Source organism: Siphateles boraxobius, unplaced genomic scaffold (assembly GCF_051911475.1).
Source record: "Siphateles boraxobius isolate OS27281-9 unplaced genomic scaffold, OSU_SipBor_1 73, whole genome shotgun sequence".
Taxonomy (NCBI): domain Eukaryota; kingdom Metazoa; phylum Chordata; class Actinopteri; order Cypriniformes; family Leuciscidae; genus Siphateles; species Siphateles boraxobius.
The window spans coordinates 2,057,537-2,070,000 of record NW_027509201.1 but is presented as its reverse complement, the minus strand read 5'-3'; the positions used below and the strand labels follow the sequence as shown (position 1 = coordinate 2,070,000).

General features: G+C 38.5%; 1 protein-coding gene across 1 annotated transcript in view; it reads right to left on the bottom strand.

Moving 5' to 3' along the window:
- golga4 (golgin A4) overlaps positions 1–12,464 on the bottom strand; it is a 37,248-nt gene that overhangs the window by 4,830 nt on the left and 19,954 nt on the right. The window contains exons 16-22 of the mRNA XM_077217423.1: positions 8,437–12,449; positions 8,184–8,305; positions 7,397–7,527; positions 6,868–6,954; positions 5,458–5,475; positions 4,769–4,837; positions 3,258–3,333 (exon numbers count right to left, since the gene is read on the bottom strand). Coding sequence (XP_077073538.1) covers positions 3,258–3,333; positions 4,769–4,837; positions 5,458–5,475; positions 6,868–6,954; positions 7,397–7,527; positions 8,184–8,305; positions 8,437–12,449 — 4,516 coding nt within the window. The remainder of the gene's footprint in view (positions 1–3,257; positions 3,334–4,768; positions 4,838–5,457; positions 5,476–6,867; positions 6,955–7,396; positions 7,528–8,183; positions 8,306–8,436; positions 12,450–12,464) is intronic.

Genomic DNA, 12,464 nt, shown 5'->3' with positions numbered 1-12,464 from the left:
GTAAAGACAAACAAACAGCAGATTCATCATAAACATTATCTATGAGTACTAGAGACTTAAAGCACAGTGTTAGATGAAACAGTCACTGTTTTTAAAGTACAAAACCCTTATTCAGTCAAGATCTGCTCCGTCAGGCCCGTAATTAAAACCAGAACAGCCAGATGACAAACTTATAAACCCTCCACACCAACCATCATCTTATAATAGTTGAACCAACAGAGTCAGAGAGAAAAGAGAATGTAAATAATGGGGTGATATGTCCAGATACAAACTAAAAAATGTGTGCGTTGCAACTTCTAACTAGAATTTTACATTGAAAACTTGTTTGCCTTGATTCTAGGATTGTTTAATTGTTTCAGATGTGAAGAATAAGCATGAATAAGAGTTAATCTTTCAGAACCTGCACTGGTAATGGAGGACAATTTCCATCAGCTTTGACATCGATAAGATAAGCATGCATTCATACACTCAATACATTCATTAAAAACACACCCGCAACCTCAGCGTGGCAATAATCAGCCCGTAAATCAGAGCGCTAGACGCGCCTCACTTCCAGGCACAGTAGTTAAGGGTGCCAGCTCGCAGCAACACTGGAAACACTATAATGACAGCATTGTGGGTAAATACAAGAAGCTTTGGCTTAATCTAGGTGGGGGCTTTTCCGTTTTCCACCCTACTTTTAATGGATGAAGAAGTGAGAGCAGAAACGTAACAGGAGACGTTAAGACCATGAATGAACAAAAACTAACTTGAGATATTTTTAAAAAGGCAAGTAATAAAGGTAGCAATGGGTGGGTAGGTTTCTGCGCTGCCAATAGCATGGAAAACATGACGTAAAATACCTACGAGAACACCACAACTTTAGAATCACATGCCAATACAACCTCCACACCTACATTTTTTTTTTACAAATCTTACCGACCCCAAACGTTTCACTAGTAGTGTACGTTTTTGCTAAATAGAACGTGCACATGTGGTAAACATCATACGCATTCAAAGCACATCTGGGGTGTATCTTCAGTAATGTCTCACAGCAGTGATGTAATGTAAGGATTAAGCAATTAACCATTTTTGAGTGAAACGGTTATTTTGAAACATGCATTACAATATCTAGCATACACAAGGCACAGCGATCTGTTTGTGTTACGACAGCCGTCTTGCCTCATTAAACCCGTGAATGAGTGGCAATTAGCAGAAGGAGCCGTGTGTGTCTCTGGAAAGTCCATTTAACCCGTGCTGAAGACACTCGGGTGGCTGAACGACCAGGAACAGACAGCATGATAGAGAGAGCTGGAACTCGAGGTGCCGCTGAAACTCAAACAGGCCTTTGATCAGGAAGCATGGAGAAATGAGGGGCGAATAAATAACCCGACCTCAGGACAGGACAGCCCAGCTGGGCCAACAGGGACATCAGTCTCATCTCCAAAACAACACATCCATACATACAACAACCGTTAGCACATGCTTAAACTGCACAATGAACAAAAAACATAAATAATATATATAATAATATCACTTCAATACTCTCTCAAAGAATTACACACAGAACTGGTCGTTTCTGAGGCAGTGTGTGTCTTGTGAACGAGCGTTTTATTGAAGGGCGAGGCAGTCAGAAGGTCAAACAGACTTTATAAACTACTGTGTCTTTAATGCAGAGGCCACACAGATAAGCTGAAGGATAAATGGATGAGATTTGTTTGTGTATGAAGTCTAAGTGAGCGGATAACAGGCGGTTTGTTTAGTTGCATGTCAAAGATGAAGATGTCTTCAAAGGAAAACCTCGTTCAGGAAATAATTCAGGACATTTAATGTGGTTTATGAGGAACGGTGATGACGAGAGTTCTGTTTCAAAACCTAAGACAGCTTTCTAAGGCTTCATCGACACTCCCAAAATGAAGACTGTTTTAAGACGTCTTCTTTGGGACAAATTCAGCATTTCATGTTTATTTTGTGGATAAAGAAACTGCAGAAAGCATTACAAAAAGCTCTGAAAAAATGCATCCAGGAAGTTTGATTCATTCATGAAGATGCTGAGAGAAAAAAAGTTGATTGAGGTCAGTCTTATTTTATTCTTTTTTGAAAGAATACTCTTTGGCTCAACAAGGCTGCATTTATTTGATCAAAAAATACAATAAACACAGTAATACTTTGAAATATTATTATTTATTATTAATGTAATTTATTCCTGTGATCAAAGCTGAATTTTCCGCATCGTTACTCCAGTCTTCAGTGTCACATGATCCTTCAGAAATCATTCTAATATGATTTATTATCAGTGTTGGAAACAGTTGTGCTGCTTCATATTCTTGTGGAAACCAAGGTACTTTTTATTTTCAGGATTCTTTGACGAATAGAAAGTTGAAAAGAACAGCATTTATTTGAAATAGAAATCTTTTGTAACATTATAAATATCTTTACTGTCACTTTTGATCAATTTAATGCATCCTTGCTGAATAAAAGTATGTTTCTTTAAAAAATATATATATTACCCCAAACTTTTGAACAGTGGTGTATATTTAAAGATATCAGGAATCAGTGTTCGCAATGCATTTAAAGAAAATGTGAAATGCTCCAATTTATTGTTTACAATTAAATTTTTGCCTTTAAATGAAAATTCAGTCAAAATTTCCTCATTTTTGTATCCAAAACCCATATGACATTCTTTCCTCCATGTAAAACACAAAACATGTTATTTTGGTGCTGATAAAGACGCTGCTCTTGTCCAAACAATGCAAGTATAAAAGACGCTGCCGATCTCTGAGACGAAGGTCTGAATCTGGGGTCATTTGTGGGAACTGGGGAGAAACACGGTCTGTGAAAGCCATTAGATTCAGAGATGAGCTCTTTATTACACCAGCAGGGAAGGGCTGTGGAGGGGCATATCTCTCTAAAGCACCGGCCTCTGGCTGCCCATATGTTTAAGGTCTGCATATGTGCATGATTGATAGCAGGGTGTTAAAGCACGGCTCTCCTGTGGAGAATGATGGCTCTGAGCTAGTGAAGATGAAGCTGAGGTTTGTTTGCCAAGGGTCAGTGTTCCACATCATTCATTAACCTCTGGGAACTACGGAGATACTTGACAAGCATTTTACAGTCACTAGGTGGCTAAAACCCACCAAAATTCATATTACAAACAGATAAATAAGACAGTAGATGACATCTGGATAACAGCTGGCCTCAGAACTATTGTTCTGCTTGCCCCCAGATGACATAGCATTTAAAAGTCATCTTTATAGAAAATGATTAGGATTATTTACCTCGATATGTGCTTCCCAGGTGAGTCACCACTGTGTTTTTATGGGAGCGTCTTATTTTGTCTTCCAGAGTATGAATCTAAAAATAAATTGAGAATAAAGACCATTATTGAAAAAAATAAATAAATACAGTGTAAAAGTGAACTTAAGATGGTGTCTAGGCTATAGTTTAAAACAGGTTTTAGAAATTAAAAAAAAAATAGGAAACGGGAAATGCAATCAGGTATGAAATCCCACTGCAATCTTCGTCTACGTCTACACTAATCCAGATGTGTAGACGAAAATGCTGTTTCCGTGTGGACTGTGAAAATAGAGATATTCGTAAACAATGATGCATGTTTATCTTATTTATCTAAATTGTTAATTTATGTCTAGTATTTTATAATATTGCACTATCTTGGAGTGGACCCTATTTTAAATTTCACTACAGGTTGTATATTCTGTATAACTGTGTATGTGACAAATAAAATCTTGAATCTTGAAATGTTTAGTCATGTGACGGATATTGTACCCAGTTTTATAGCGGTGTGTCCCAGCTGTGAGCTATTCACTTTCACAGTGTTGATAAAGATAAATGTTACTTTGTACAACCTTCATATTACATTCCTGCAAAGATGACAGAACATTAATTTGCAATTGCTGTCCTCTGTCAAAACATGAGGGCAATTGCTCTTTAACCAACTAACTATATATCAATAAGTGCCAGGTGGTGAGATATTTTGCTAATAAAATGATAATGCCAGAAGAACAGCATAAGAACTTTATTATGTTTGGTCTCTCTGTATCATCTCAGCAAGTTATCACCACGTTTTGTGCATGATTGCGCAGTTAGGTGATTTAAGGACTTTTTTGGGAAAATGCTTGAAATGCAAATGTGGATGGAGAGCGCTTTGAAATGAAAATGCAATTTTCAAATGTGTCTAGATGAATGTAGACATAGCCTTAAAATTAGTAATAACTTCCCCTACACTAGTCCTCAAATTAACAACAATGTATGGCCCAGGGTGAAGCTGGGTTATAAAAATAAAGGCATGTTCAGTGTGTTCATCACCTCGTGTGAGTTTGCAGTCGTGTGGGGTGAGAGAAACAGCTTGAGCGCTGCTGTAACTGTTTGTAAAGTTGAAATAAGAGTAAACAGATGTGCGGTGCAATGAATGTAATCTCGTTTGGGGTTTACACAGGGGTGCAGGAGCTCTGGGAATGTGACGGGTTGCTAAACGCTCTTTGCCTTCTACTTTGTCTTTGTGTGCTAAACACTTCTTAGGCCTAAAACATACTCTGTGCAAGCATGCAAACACAAGCTCGAGATTGTCAGTGCAGTCTTCATCTACGGTCAGTTCTCTCATTCAGGTCAACTACTGACATAGCAAAGCAGGAGAATCCTGCTGAATAAGTTAGTTAAACTTTCAACAGGGTTTATTGCTAGCTACATGAAACATAACATCCGGTTTAGAGGTACAGACACCCACCCTGCAAAACTCTGTCTTTTTTTGTTAGTATACCTCTTTACTCACCCTGTCATGGTATTCCTGCTCTTTTAGCCTGGCTTCGCTCAACAAGGTTGTCTTTTCTGCGAGCTGAACCTGATTGGACAGAGAAAAAGACTAGAGGTTAAAATGTAAACAAAATAATAGCAACATGTGGGACAACACCACCATTTAGACCTAAGGGGGCAGCAAGATTTTTAAAAATGTTTTTGGTAAAAAAAAGAAAAAAGTATCATATGTTCAAAGAGGGTTATCAAAAATATAAGTTAGAATAAATATAAGATTGTGTAATATTTTTACAATCAAAAGCTGCATTTTCAGCATAATTACTCCATTACCTTCAGGATTCTTTGATAAATAGAAAGTTCAAAAGAACAGCATTTAGATCAAGTTAATGCATCCTTGCTGAATAATTTAATTTCTTTGAAAAAAACAACAACTTTTAAATGCTACACATTTTCTCGGTTTTAAAGTCCCCTGTGGTAAAAATCAAGCTTTTAATTTTGTTTATATGTCTATGTGGTTTTTTTAATATGCTTTAAGACAAACCATGTGTTAATTCATAAGTCAACACCATTGCTGAGTATTTTCTCTTTAAAACACCAGTGAACAAAAGACAGTCCCAAAAAACACGGTTTGTAATCGCTGGTGTTTCAAACAATTAGACTTTCCAAAAACGTCAGTTAATCAGCCAAATAGATGAAAATAAAACCTACCTGTAACTCATCAAGACCCTGAAACACAAAACAGAATCAGCAGGTCACATGACTGCATAATTCAAACATAAATATTAACAATCAATTATAACTGGATGTTGTGGTGTTTGGCCACAGAAAACTTGTGACATCAGACTGCAAAAATGCAGCATGGGCTCCAGAGGTGTTTCACGTCTCTGAGAGCAAGCGCTTTGTAACGGCACCGAACACACAAGGAGCACTTTATCCTGAACAAGGCTCAACTTTTTGCCTCTCTCCAAGCATGCACTGCTCATCTGAGAGCGCACTGTGGCATAAATCTAACAGCCCAGGATGCTCTCTGAGGGGTTATTTGAGAACAGAGACTGTTTAAGGCCTCTTTCTCACGGATACATTCCAAACCTTTTCAGGAAATTCATTCTTATGGCTTTTTCATTTATGTCCACATTTAAACATGGAAACATGTATTTACGATAAATTCCGATAGAGTGCGAAAGCAGCATTAATATATTTACAAATCAAAATCCATATGGAAATTTAAACAGTAATTTGAAGTGAATTTGTATGTCGGAATTATTGTCAAAGCTCAATAAATATAAAACACAGCATGAGCAAACACTGATGCTCCAGGTTAATGGCAAAGACTTTTTCTATTATATTCAGTTTGAACTCTTTCCCCGCCAACAAAAAAAAAAAAAAAAGAAAGAAAGTTGCCAGCATTTTTTATCACAAAAGTTTCATGGCCCCCAGTATATTTTGTTGTATGAAATCTGAGCATACAATATATCAAAAGAAAGAATAGAGCCTCTGCTTATAAACAAACAAACAAAAAAAAATATTTTACTTCATGCATTCTTTTTTTTATCAACACTTGAATGTGAGTAAGTTTCATAAAAAATAAAAAAAAGCAAAACTTTGACCAAAAAAATGAGAAAACCGTGTTTTTGTCAAAGGCAACGTCCGGATCGGATTCAGAATGATGATGAAAACAAAGATTGAGTAGATAGAGTCCATCAACAGCCCTAAAGCTTCACAGTCCTGTACCTCGTCCTGGGTCGACATTTCATTCAGTAATGTTATGTGTTTACTTATATTCTGTTTAATGATTGCGTTATTTTACATGTGCGTAAGCAATGCTTCTAACGCTTGTTTCTGCTTCTTCGTCTGTCTTTTGATCAGGAGACTCTGTACTCTTTCAGAAGATGCGTAATAGCGCCCCCTACTGTACAGCAGTGATAACATGGATTGCCAGAAACTCCATCAATGGCAGGGAAAGAGTTAATCAATTTAATTAACTAAATATAAATTGATTAATTCAGCGGTGCGGGTCTAATTGCATCATTTTTTAATAATGAATTTAAATGAAATTCACATTGAATTAACATTTAATTAAAAACGACAAGTCATGGTGTGTAAACTGAGGCTCTGTACCTGTGGGCCGCTGAGACTCCTCTGTTGAAGATCCTCTAACTCCTTCTGCACCTCCCAAACACGGTCGCCCATCTCCACCTCACGACTCTACAAGAAGACCAAACTCTGAATCATTTTACAATGCTGTCATATTATATTAATTTTCAGGTAATAAACTTGGGTCTTAAAATGCATGGGAAAACAATTAGATCTATAAGATGGGGAAAGAATCCTATTACAAATAGTTAGCATACTTCTCTGCAAGGATGGATGTAAGCAGCATAAGGTCTACATCATTTACTACAGCTCTAGGGGGAGTTTGAGGTGCTAGTTGACTGAAGTAAGTGTTTCCTGATGATTTTCAAACTATTAGCTGAAACCTGAACTTACTGACTTTATGTGGTGGAATTAGCAAAAGCTATAAACTCCTCACAAAATTATTCCTGTGCCAATGTCTTTCTATAAAGTATTATCTGAAGCATCTGCTGGCCATTTATCAATAACTCGCAATTAAATACAAAAGCTACAATTTCACTTTATTTTGCTGTACCTGAAGGACCTGCTCGTAACGCTGAACCGTTTTGTTTAGGTCTTCTTCCTTCTGAGCGATCATTTTCTGAAGTTGACTGACTTCATCTCGATGGCTATTTATAAGCTCAGATTCAACACCTTGAGCTTTCTCTGTGTGGAAATAATAAAGAGGAATGTACAGTAAGAAGACATGAAGATTGTTATCACCCCTGAATGTAAAATACTTATTTCTAGACTGGATGGATCAAATTACAGGATTGAAAGGATGGTAAGATGATCAATCAATTATGAATTGAATTTCATATCTCGCATTTCCTGAGGTCAGTAAATCAGCAACTGTAACCAACTATAAAAACACAGTTCTTTATGTCATGTCCATAACGCTTTTCAAGACTATTGGTACTTGTTTTTTTTCTCCAGTATTTTCAACAATATTTTAGTTTTACTCAAAGGAATACTCAACATTAAAATTAAAATTACATTTACTCCCTCACATTCCTTTGTCCATCGAACAGAAAAGATGTCAGGCAGAATGTTCACAATGCAACTTTTAATGTAAAGAAATTAAATGAGAATCAAAGCTAACAAATTGTCACTTTTGGGTTAGCTATTACTTTTAATATTTAAATAACCTGCCCCTTTAAATATTTAAATTAACATATTCATATAGCATGATATTTGCACCTTACCACAAGGTTCTTTTAGAACGCCATGGTATTATACTTATCACAGTAGTGTCCGGAAAACACAGTATTACCATGAGAACATGAGCAATAAACAGTAATTTTGTAATATGCCCCTCTTACCAATGGTCTCCTTCACAGAACCTTCCAGTTCCTTTTCCTTCAGGGCCATTTGGGTGTTGAACTCCCTCATTAACTGCTTCAGAGAAGAGTTGTGTTTCATTTCTATGTCTTCCAATTCAAGCCTGTTAAAAAAAAAAATCATCATCAAACATGAACCCAGCTGAAAATATGCATCCTTACATTAAGGAGAAACATAAAATACTCCCCACCTGTTACTAAAATAAAACAGAAAAAAGTGTCACATAAATCTTACTTGAGCTTCTTCTCGTTTTCCTCAGCCATCTCCTTTTTCAGGAAATCCAGCTCCTTCTCATGCTCTTTCCTTAGAGACCGAAGGTCTTTTTGTAGTCTGGTGTAATCTTTGTGGAGCTTCTGCTTCTCGTTCTCAGCCTCTACCAGTTTTATTTGAAGATCATTCTCTGAGGTGTTGGTATTGTTGATTAGGCACTCACTATCAGTCTCCCCGTTTCCTTGAGGTGAACTCTGTTGTGCTTTTAGCTGATTTTCTTTCTCTTCGAGCCTCTGCTGTAAATCTTGGAGCTTCTCCTCGTATTCCTTCACCAACAATTCCTTTTGATTTGTCCAATCATCTTGGTCCCTGACAGTGTCCTTGCTTTCCTTGGGCACTAACATTGCAGGCTCCATTCCTAATCTACTAGAGGTCATTTGCACTTCAGAAACCTGTTCATTCTCTACTTGATCAATCTGTTTCTCCTTAATCTGTTCTTGAAGATCCAGGCATGTCTGTTGAAGCTCTTGCACTCGAACTGTCTGTTCAAGCAGGTCTGCTTTAAGGCGACTTACCTCAGCTTGGTAGTTTGTAATCTGTGCATTAGACTCCGCAAGTTTGGTCTCAAGCTCCTCAAGTCTGGACGAAGTTTCTCTTGCAGCAAAAGTAGATTGCTCCTCTTTTGCAGATGCATCTTTATGAATAACAGCAAGCTTCTCTTCATACATATCTGTTAAGTTTTGCAGAGAGGACCGTCTTTCCTCATCTTCTTTCTGCTGCAATTCTTTTAGATGTTTTGCATGCTCTTCCTTTAATTTTGCGGTGGACTCCTCCATTGTCTTCTCAATTTCCTCTAGAGACTTTATACGTTCTTCTTTTTCCGTCTGGGTTTGCTTGATACCTTCCAACTGCATCTGCATGTCTTTGATAGCCTGATCCTTTTCCTCAATTTGTGAAGTCAACTGTTTACGAATCATGCCAATCTTCTGCTCTGCTTTTTTCTTCAACTCAGCTACTTTACCAGCCGACTCAGAGGACGCCTTTTCCTGAGCTGAATTAACAGCCTCTTCTTTTGCCCTCAGAATCTCTGCCTTCTCCCTTTCAAAGTCTTTCCTTTGGGATTCCAGCTCCTGCTTGGCTGTTTCAACTTCTTTCTGTAAAGACTGAAGACGTTCCTCAGTTTTCTGTATCAGGGCACCACTTTGAGACCTTTTGTTCTGAGCTACCTGCACCTGTTTCATCAACTCCACCTTTTCACTCTCCCTAATGGTTAGATGCTGCTGCAAATCAGCTACAAGTTGTTCTCGCTCTTTTGTCCGCAATTCCAGCTGTTCCTCCAGATCACAAACTTTCTTTGAGCAGCTTTCCAGCTCTGAGGTCAAGGCATGAACCCTCTGATCTTTCTCACTAAGTGCCTGGTCTATCTCGGACTTACTAATAGAGTGATTGTCAACGCTGGCAGTGAGCATCTGAAGTTGTTCGTCCTTCTCCGAAATCTGCCTCTCCATTTCCGCAACTTTATCCTGCAGAGACTTAACAGTGCTGTGGCTCTGACTGAACTTCTTTTTCTGCTCAGAGAACTTATTCCTGAGTGAGTCTAATTGCTCTCGAAGCGAGGTCTTTTCTTTATCTAGTCTTTCCACCTTCTCCCCCATTTGGCATGTTAACCTCTCCTTGTCCTCACTGTGCTGCTGATTCAGCAGAGATATGGCTTCCTCTTTTTCAGTTATGCTACTCGATAACTGGGTCTTCAAGTCATTTATGACAGACTCTAGATTGCTGATTTGCAAAACATTTGCTTTGAGATTTTCTGATATGTTTGTGTTCTCCTTGCGAAGCTGCTCAATGTTAAGGTCTTTCTCAGAAAGTACTTGGGAGCGATTCTCTGCATGGTTTTGCAGAGACTCCATTTCGGTTCGTAAGGCTTTAAGAGTCTCTGAACTTGCACTAAACTCAAGAGTTACCTCATCAAGAGAGCTCTTTAGATTACGGTTCTCGACGAAAGTCTGCTGAAGTTCTTTCTCTAAAGTGCTGATTCTGTTGTCCTTCGTCATGATAATATTTTTTAGATATGTAACCTTATTCTGATTATCTGTAACCCGGTTTTGTAACTCCCTAACTCGTTCCTCAACTTTCTTACACAGATCAACAGAGAAACCATCTAACTTATCCTGTGCTTTCTGAAAACACTGTTCAAACTCCTTTGTGATGGTACACAACTGTATCTGGAAATCTTTTTCTTTATTTTTAAGTTCGGCCATTTTTTCTGCTAGTGTCCTCTGGAGATCTTCACCCTCTTTACACTTGGATGTTTCAAGCAAACTACATTTTTGCTGAGTGTTTATCAACTCTTCAGATATGACCAGCAATTTCTCTTTACTAGTTTCCTCAGCCTTTCTCAGTTCGTCCTGTAGAAGGTTTCGTTCATTCAAGGCCTGGTTTAGATTCTTCTCCATGGTTTCGACTTGTCTTTTAAATATACCTTCCCCTTCAGACAAACTTTCCAGCTTGCTTGCTGCTTCCCTGAGCTCTGTCTGTAGTTTCTGCACAGTGGTTTCCCTCATGGCAAGCTCCTCCCTGAGGTTCTGGATGTCTTTCATGATCTGTTCCTTTTCTTCCCTGCTGGCCGAAAGCAGCTGCGAGATCTCCTCTAACTCTTGGGCTTTATCTTGCAAAGATTGGGCATGTTTTTCTTGCATCTCCTCCTCATACTGGTTGAGTTTCTCCTGCCAATGTCGAACAAGGTCTTCCTGTTCCTGTTTATGGGTCACCTTAAGATTGTCTAAGTGCTCCTTGTGATTGGCCTCCAAATCAGACATGGTTGTGCTGAGGCCCTCAGAGCTTGCTTGTGCCATCTCAAGGATCTTCTCCTTCAGTTGCTGGTCTTTCCGTTCTAACTCTTGAACTGTCTTAGATAACTCTGCTTTTGCATTCTCCTCTTGATCCAGAAGCTTCTTCTTCAACTTGTCCTGTGCTTCTTTGACTTTCTGCTTGAATTTCTCCATTTTGTTTTCTTGGGATTTCAATTTGCAATCCATGTCTTTCCTAATGTTCTCAAGTTTCTTCTCGTGAGAACTCTTCTGGTCATCCATCTGCTTCCTCAAACGGTTTTGCTCATCTTGCATTGTTTTGGAGGTTGCAGAATGCAAATTCTCTTTTTCAGATAGGTCTCTCTTGACTTGCTCCATCTTCTGCATTAGTTCCTGAAGTTCATTTGTCTTCTGTTCAAGACACACTCCTTTCTCCTGACAATCATCACGCACTGTCTCAAGGGTTTGTTCAAGATCTTTCACTTGATTCTTGGTTTGCTGGAGTTCTTCTGTAAGTGTGCTAATCTGAGATCTTGATTCCTCAAGGGCCTCTTTATTCGACTGTGCCCTGAGATGAAGTTCCTCCAAATGAGCACTTCTATTTTCGTGCAAAGTCTTTTCCCTGAGCACATGTTCCTCTAGTGCTTTTTCCTTCTCCTCCAACACAGTCTTCAGCTGATTTATCTGTTCTTTCAGCATTTTCTCCACCATTGCAAATGACTGTTGATTCTGTATCGCAGCTTCAATCTCCACCTGATATTTTGTTTGTTCTTCCTTAAGCCTCTCCTCAAACTCTTGTCTTGCAGTTTCACTAGTGGCCTCCACAGAGGACAGCCTCTCTTCTAACTGTTGTCTAATATTCAGTATTTCATTGAGATCAGCAGACAGGGTCTCAATCTCTGTCTGTTTGTCACTCAGCTTATCAAGCATCTTTTTGTTCATGTTTTCCACATGAGAATGGAACTGTTCCTCCTTGTCTTTCAGAATAGATTCAATCTCTACCTTGTGTTTCTGCATGATCTCTTCCATAACAACATCATGCTGCTGGTTGAGATCTGCTATTTGCTCTGTCTTTGTCCTTTCCAGTTCTTGCTTATGTGCCTCTTCTAAACCAGCTATTTCAGCCTCATGTTTCTTTCTCTGCTCTTCCACTTGGGCAGAGAGATCATCAGACTTGGCGTAATCATTCCCTGGGCTACCCAGACAACTCTCAAGTTCTTGAATTCTCTGTAAAAACAAAAA